This window comes from Manihot esculenta, chromosome 7 (genome assembly GCF_001659605.2).
Source record: "Manihot esculenta cultivar AM560-2 chromosome 7, M.esculenta_v8, whole genome shotgun sequence".
Classification (NCBI taxonomy): Eukaryota; Viridiplantae; Streptophyta; class Magnoliopsida; order Malpighiales; family Euphorbiaceae; genus Manihot; species Manihot esculenta.
In genome coordinates this window covers 26,596,823-26,605,036 of record NC_035167.2, presented here as the reverse complement: position 1 = coordinate 26,605,036, position 8,214 = coordinate 26,596,823, and the positions used below count along the sequence as shown (strand labels likewise).

Here is an 8,214-nt window from a genome sequence, read left to right as displayed (position 1 = left end):
GTTGCAACTTTAATCCCAGACACTCTAGTATCATGGTGTACAAGATTTTAGCTACATGTCTCACTTGCTAGCTCAATTTCCATGCCCATACTAAGCACACTCGAATCAATTTTTATTTTGTTAAAGACCAGGTATCCAAGAAAGAACTTATAGTACATTATACCTCATCCAATGATTAGTTGGTCCACTTTCTAATGAAACCTTTCCCTCGAACAAGACATGATCATCTCCTAAATCAACTTACACACTTCTTGCCTTACTAGCCTCAAATTGAGAAGGGATAATAGAACTTATCCTTTGGAGAAATTCTGTCCACATTCCTATTGTTTAATTTTAACACAATAAATTAATTTTTAGCACTCACACACTAGCCTGGTGGCAAGTGCATCTGAATAAATCTGAGCGATTTCATATTCGAATCCCCAACTCCATTTTAAAAAAAAAAAATATCAATTTTTAAAAATTTATAAATTTTTATCCAAATTTCAAATTGTCGTTAGGAGGAGTGTGCCCATCTATGTGGCATGCCGGCTGAAACTTTTTATTGTTATTTTTACATGCCCACTTGCCACATCATCCAACTATTGTAATAGCCTCTCTTCACTTCTCTCCTTCTCTCCTCTCTTCTCCCTATTCTCTCTCTCCTTTCTCTATCAAACCGACCCTCTCCTTCCTTCTCTCCTCGTCATCGCTGCTATCCAACCCGTCGTCTCCATTGCCTCATCGTCATCACCGCTCGAGAAGAAGCCTACACCGCCGCTGCCATTGTTGTGGCCGCCGACCTCATTGTCGCTGTGAAGGAGCCTGCCTCCTCGTCGCCGCTCGCTGCTGCTCCCTGTGGTGAAGGTGGACCTTTGATCTTTGTGTTGTTTGTATTTAGATTTATGTAATTCTGCAATTGACAATGGTTATTTGCATTTAGAACTATATAAATAATTTGTGCTTGAGAGTTTTTTGATCTGTACATTTAAGCCTTTGATTATTTACTTCTTCTTCTTTATTTGAGAATACTTGTATTTCTATTTCATTTTGGATAAAATTGTTATTGTGAAATTTGTATAGGAATTGAGATTGCGATTGATTCCATTGTGGAAATGGGAAATCTGAGATTGGGATGAAGATTGAATTTAGTTTCGGTTCTTTCGTTTCCGAACCGAACCTGTTATTTGCACTAAAAATGAATTATTTACTATGGTTGGGTGTTGTGGCAAGTGGGCATGTAAAAAAAAAATAAAACATTCCAGCTGGCATGCCACATAGATGAGGCACATAATGCCAATTTGAAATTTTTAAAAATCGACTTATTGTGCCAAAATTTAATGGAAAGTTAGTTTTATTTTATTTATTGTTTTAATAAAAGTTTAGAGCAATTTTAATAAAAAATTAAGTTTAATATTTTTATTCTATACTATATAATTTAGAGATAAATTTTATCTTTCAATCCTAAATTTATATTAGGAACTCAAGGAACATTAGCCCCTTCTGCTCCTGGAAGTAATACTTAATAACTTAAAATTATAATTTAAATCTTGTGATATTAATTATTCAAGGGTCAATAAAGAGATGAAATAAAATTTGTTTACAGTCAACAAAAGCAAAACGAAAAAACCAAGGAAGAAGAAAAATATTGAAAAATAAAAAACTTAGTGTAACATATATCTCCGCCAAAAGCATGGATCATAAACCAGAATTATAGCTAATGCCCGTTTGTGGGATCCACGTGTCCCCCTTGAGGAACGCCTTGACAGTAAATTGGCTAGCCAGTTTCTTGGTAATACTTTTCAAGCCCTTCCATTTGACTCTATTCTTCGTTGAAGCACCAGGTCCAAGATTCTGATATTCTGCGTAAAATATGGTAGGAGGTGCGGTATTCCCAGTCCACGGCAGCCATCCACTGGGATCGATCAAGCTTCCCATCATGGAGTTCATATATACAGTGGTTGAGTAATTTTTCCAAGGTCGTCCCAGGAAAGTTTTGGTTGTAGTCAAGTTTCCGAATGGTTGTATGGTGCAATTTTGGATTGAAATCCCAGTATTTTGATTCGGATCAAATCTTCCTTGGGCTGTGATGGTGTTCTGTTGTCCGAGCATAGGTTTCCGGGGAAGTATTTTGCAGTTTTGAATCACAACGGCTGAATTTCCGAAGATGAAATCGACGGTTCCGTATATGTTGCATTCTCGATAGAATTGACGGTTGGAATGTGCGTAGAGAGTATCCTGAAAAGCGTTGAAGCTGCACTGATAAAAGACTGAATGGTCTCCATTTGACATCAATGCCACCGCTTGATGCTTATTGGCACCGGCCGTGTTCTGGAAGCCCATATCTCTGGCAATGAAGCCCTTGCCAAACACAGCTGCAAATTCACAAAGATAGTATTTGAGAACGTGTTCTGGAAGCCCATATCTCTGACATGCCGTAACATGTTTCTCACAATTAAAGAAGAAGAAAGAAATTGTAGTTACCAAAAGTTGCAGATGAGAACGTGGGAGTCCCGTCCACAAAGTTGAGGCTTCCAGACACTGTCGTTGCATCCATTCCGTCACCGATAATCATGACGTTCCATTTTGATTTCTCAACACGAACATTTTCATTATAAATTCCTTTCTTCACATAGATGACGAACCTCTTCTTGCTTTTATTTGGAACAGATTTAAGGGCATCGCCGATTCTTTTGTACTTTCCAGATCCATCTTGAGCAACAATAACGTCTGCCATCTTTTTCAAATCTTTAGTTTGAAGTAGTTGACGATCTCTTTGATGCAGCCACTTGGGCATCTCCACCTTTTCTTGTTCGCCATAGTTCATTAAACGTCTCATCTTCACTGAGCTTGCAGCCTTGTAAATCCATGTGATAATGGCCAGGCTATTGCTAGTTAATTCAGAAGTAGTTTTGAGATAATTCTGAGCATAATTCTTTAAATTTGTCTCCCCTAACCCATCAATGCATGTCTGTTGAGAAGAACCAGCAGCACTTAGCCAACTTCTGAGATCATCCACAGCATCGAGCATAGAGACATCACCAGCCGAGGACAATGAGCTATTTAAATGGTCCATCGCCAAACCCAGAAGATCATTGCAGTCTTTAAGGGCTGCAATGGTCATACTATCTGTGACACCACCGAAAAGCGAACCACTCTTGGTAGAGAAATATTGAGAGGCTTTCGATAGCTCATTCATGGCTACTTGAATTGACAACGAGAAGAGCTCTTCAGGATGAAGCTGGTTAGATTTAGCCAGAGGAGCAAGACTGCTGTAACAAGAATCTTTATACAATGTAACATCACACACTGCCTTAACTGATGCAGAAAGGTATTTAGCTTGATCGCCACCATTTTCTGAATTCCCACTAGAAGCCCGAGTTCCTACCACGGCTGCCACCACAGTGGTGACAAGCAATATTGAAGATATGCTTATGATGGTGATTCTCTTTCGGGTTCTTCGACGAGCGTCGAGTCTCGCTTGCTCAGCTTCGTCAACTTTCCCATAGGCCTTCAAAGAAGACATGTTTGGCAATATTCTGTCGTTGTACTTGGCGCGCTGGATATTGTGGGTGGGCCGATTTTATACAACAGAAAACAAAGATATAATTATTTCAAGAGTAAACGTGCGAGGCACTATATCGCAGAAAGTTGATTATAATATTTGAGAAAAGTCTATTGAAATGCTGGAGTGCTTGTCATGTTGAAGCATTTTATCAGTTGTGCAAAATTCTCTCCCCTGCTGGGCTTGGCAGGGTGGATGGAAAAAATTGTTCAAATTAAATTAATTTAAAATTTTAATTTATTTTTTATTTTTTTAAATTTAATTTAATTTTTAATTTTAAAATTTTAATTATTTTAATTTGATTGGATTTTAATTATAAAAAAATTAAAAAATTAGACCGAACTTATTAGTAATAATAATATATTATTTTTAATAATATTAAGAGATTATATCATATTAAAATTAAAATATTTCAATTAAATTTTAAAATAATAAAAATAAAGCGTAAAAAATATAAAATTTATTAAAAATTTAAATCGATCAAATCAAATTAAATCAAATCGAATCAGATCGGTTCGGTTCAATTTGATTTCTGATCAAAATCAATTTGGTTCAATTTTCATAAATATCAAAATTTTGATTTTTGATTTGTTTAATTCAATTCGATTTTAAACCGAATCGACGGATTGCTCACCCCTAGACCTGATCGTTATATCAGGGTGTTCGATTCGATTTCATTAGGCCAGATTTTAGTTCGGTTTCAGTTGATTCTCTTTTACTTTTAATTTTTATTTTAGTTCAAATCCTTTTTATGAAAAATTTTAATTTAAATCTTAACTATTACAACATTATTACATTCTTATGCTAGATTCTTATGTTTATTTTAAAATAAGAAATAATTTTCAAATTTAACATCTAATAATAATAACATTTAAACAATAATAATATTAATATTAGAGAATTATATATAATATATTTTTAATATTATTATTATTTTTGAATCAATTAATATTATTATTATTATTATTTAAATGTTACATATATGTTTATTAATTATATAATTTTTAATTAAACTATATAATTTATAATTAATATCTAAAATTATATAACTAACATGTTCTGCACTTATATAAATAAGAAGTATAAAGTAATTTAATATATTTATGGTTGCAATTATTTTTAAAAGTATAAAAATAAAAGATAATATAAAATTATATATATATTGTAGGAATTAAAAAATTATATTCCAATTATAAAATGTCATATGTATTTTGGGTTCACAAATTTTATTTAATAATTTTTAAGTTAGATTTAATTTTATTAAATAAATCTATTTAAATATCTATCATATAAATTTACCAATTAAAAAAGTCTTATTATCCAATTAAAAGTGACAAATCAATTAATAAAATGATTAATGATCAATCGGAACTCTTGTTCCAAATTCTGCATAAATAGAGAGGCCTTATGTTCAAAGAGGATCAAGAAGAATATCAAATCTCAAGCTATGAAAGCTTTATCAAGACTAAAAGTTATCGGCTATTCGGACCTTTCATCTAAATTTCAAACTACCACATATTCATGTCCTTCTTTTCCAAATCGAATAAATTTTCTCGGACAATTCAAGAATAAAATTTTCAAGCTCTTGAATCACACAAGTCAAAGAAAATAATCAAAGAATCGAGTTTTTTATCTCAAGAAATTCATTGTTGGATATTGAGCCTTGCTTTTCTTGATTAAATTGATATTTGTTTCACATTTTTCTTGTTTTTAATTTTAAATATGAAATTTGTGTTTCTGATATGCCTAGTGAGACCTCTCTACTTTTTATCTCTTTTCTTTATCAAAAATCAATTTCCATAGTTTTACAAGAAAATGCACCTGCTAGTTTCACTGTCCACTTAACTATTGATGCTAGCCTTGGTGCTAAAATCAAAGAAAAATCAATTGAAGATATTTATATATAAAACACATCCATGATCCAGACACCAATGGCTCTACAAAATGTGAATGAAAAGTCATCCATAACTGTTGAGGCTACTGTCAAATCTAAGAAATTTTAAACCATGACAATCATAATGACCAACACAACTTCTTTAGAAGAGTAAATTGCCAAGATGACCAAACTTTTGAGACACTGGTCGATTCAGTCTAGGAAAAAGTCAATCAGATTATTTATTTGATAAACAAAGTGGATGAGTCGACTGAGAAAGTACTAGTTACCATCAAGAAACTTCAAACAAAAACTCTACAAGAAGCCTTGTAGAGTTCCACTGCTGCTGTTGTAAAAAGGCTTGCAAGTTGTTGTTGGTGGCTCGATTCCTTAAAACCAACTCAAGGATCATCAAGGATCAAGTTGAAAGTATCACTCAACCTTCTTACACATATGCTAAGCCTACACCAAAAAGATTAATCTCATGAAGATATTTGCTAATTATCAACCTCCGAAGTTTTAATAGTTTGATGGTAAAAGCAATCTAAGGCGACATGTGGCTCACTTTGTGGAAACCTACAATAACACTAATACTAAGAGAGATCTCATGGTTAAGTAGCTTGTTTGACCATTGAAAGGAAATTCCTGTGATTGGTACACTGATTTAGAGCCAGGCACCAATAATAGTTGACAACAACTCTAGAGAAAATTTCCTTATCACTATAATACTCGTCAACTCATGAGCATGATTGACCTCATAAACACCCACCAATGGTCAGAAGAACTTGTGATCGACTACATTCACAGGTAGAGGAATTTAAGTATGAACTGCAAAGATTGCCTATCAGATTTTTCTGCTTTGGATATATGTATACAAGGCATGCATTGGGAGCTAAGGTATATTCTTTAAGACATCAAGCCCAAGACTTTTGAAGAATTGGCTACTCGTGCATATGACATAGAGTTCATCATTACTACAGCAGAGAGTCAAGGGTTTTCAATGCAAAAACCCAAGAAAGCTAAGGAAAAGTATGAGTTTTGAAAAAGTGACAAAGTTCCAGCAAAAGCTGAAAAAAAAAAAAAAAGAAGCAATCCATGATTCTTAGTACAATGCCATTTAAGTTATCTATTAATACTAAGTTAGAAGAGAAGAAAGAAGAAAAGGCTAACAAAGGTCATGATAGGAAGAAAAACACTTTGAAAGAGAGACAATAGAAGCAATATCCTTTCTCTGATTCTAATGTGCCAGGAATGCTAGATGATTTGTTGCAAGCTAATCTCATTGAACTGCTAGAGATGAAGCGTCCTGAAGAGTCTGATCATGTGAATGACCCAAATATTTGTAGGTAGCATCGCTTGATTAGCCATCCTGCACAAAAGTGCTTTTTCTTGAAGGATAAAATCATAGAACTATATGCGAGAGGGGAGGTTACTTTTGACGAAGAAGGTGCCACTTCAAATATGGCTACTATTGGAAATATCAATTTGCATGTTGGCCTATATCTCACGATGTTGAAGTTTGGGTCTTTTGAACCAATTCAAGTCCTGAGTAGTACTGCATCTCTAACTTAAACCTTATCTCGATTCTCAATTAGCAACTGATCACATACTGGAGGCATCAAACTAAGAGACAATAAAAAGGTTGAATTTTATGGACTATTGTTACTCATAAGAGGAGTAAAAAGAAGAGAGGATTATTGCCAAAACAATCCCTAACCAGGTCTAGAATGAAGAGGCCTATGAAGAGAGCAATGTCCCAAAGGGGAGAGGGGAAACTGAATCAAGGCATGATCGAAAATGGCTTCACATAAAAGCCACGATTCCTTGTAGTCTCTAAGAAAAATTGTGTTATTGGTTGAATCTTAAACAATCATCCTGCCATGTTATCACATAAGAAAACAACTCTGAGAATGGAGAAGCTATAAAGGACATTAGTTCTTCTGCTAAAAAAATTGTGTGCAACTCGTGTGCGATAAATATTTATTTCTTGAATGAAGACTTGTTGCTAGGAACTAAGCTGCACAATCATCCATTATTTGTTAAGTGCTACATTCGAGAACAAAAGGTTAATAGGATTATAGTGGATGATGGGTCTGTTGTCAACATTATGCCTCTCAAAACCATGAAGGATTTAGGCATAGCTTTAGGCAAATTGATGCAATGTCGATCAATGATTCAAGGATTCAATTAGGGTGGACAAAGGGCCATTAGAAAGATCACACTTCAGATGCTCATTAATAACATAGAATCAAGTGTATTGTTTAATGTTATTGATAATAGGACCACATACAACTATTAGGCCAACCTTGGACTCACGAAAATAGGGTTATTCCTTCTACACTGCATCAATGTTTCAAATACTGCAGAGATGGACATGCAAAGAAGGTAGAAGCTAATTGTCAACCTTTTAAGATAGTAGAATCTCATTTTGTTGATGCAAAATTCTACATAGAGATGACTCTAGTTGAGAAGGAAACATCTATCTTCAAGCATTGATAAGAGGAAGGGATTAATTTGAAGGGCAAAGTAGAAGAAGCTCGCACATATAAGTTGATCTTCTCTTTTAAGCAATAAATATGAAATTTTGAAGGGGTTAGAAGACTTGACTCTATCAATCACAAGTATGGAATCCTTTGCAATTGTCATGTCTCCACTGAAAGGATTTATGACACCATCTAGAATTATCTAACAAGAGGGCATATGGCTTTGATCCAAATGCTTACAACTTGTTGGCTACGGTTGGATATGGTAGAGAAAACACCATTAAGCTGATAACAAAAGACATAAAGCAGGATAC

At 34.1% G+C, this 8,214-nt stretch overlaps 1 protein-coding gene across 1 annotated transcript; it reads right to left on the bottom strand.

Moving 5' to 3' along the window:
- Window positions 1–1,556: 1,556 nt before the first annotated feature.
- LOC110618431 (probable pectinesterase/pectinesterase inhibitor 46) lies at window positions 1,557–3,518 on the bottom strand. Its single transcript, XM_021761562.2, has 2 exons — window positions 2,464–3,518; window positions 1,557–2,354 (listed from the first exon to the last, which is right to left on the bottom strand). The coding sequence occupies exons 1-2, from the start codon at window positions 3,503–3,505 to the stop codon at window positions 1,678–1,680; spliced, it is 1,719 nt and encodes a 572-aa protein (XP_021617254.1). The 5' UTR covers window positions 3,506–3,518; the 3' UTR covers window positions 1,557–1,677.
- Between the last annotated feature and the right edge of the window lie 4,696 nt (window positions 3,519–8,214).

What these genes read in the sequence shown, in the direction of transcription:
- LOC110618431 (XM_021761562.2), bottom strand. Translation starts at nt 3,505, where the DNA reads ATGTCTTCTTTGAAGGCCTATGGGAAAGTTGACGAAGCTGAGCAAGCG. An exon ending in GTTCTCATCTGCAACTTTTG is followed by an intron (nt 2,355 to 2,463) that starts GTAACTACAATT and finishes GTGAATTTGCAG; the next exon opens with CTGTGTTTGGCAAGGGCTTC.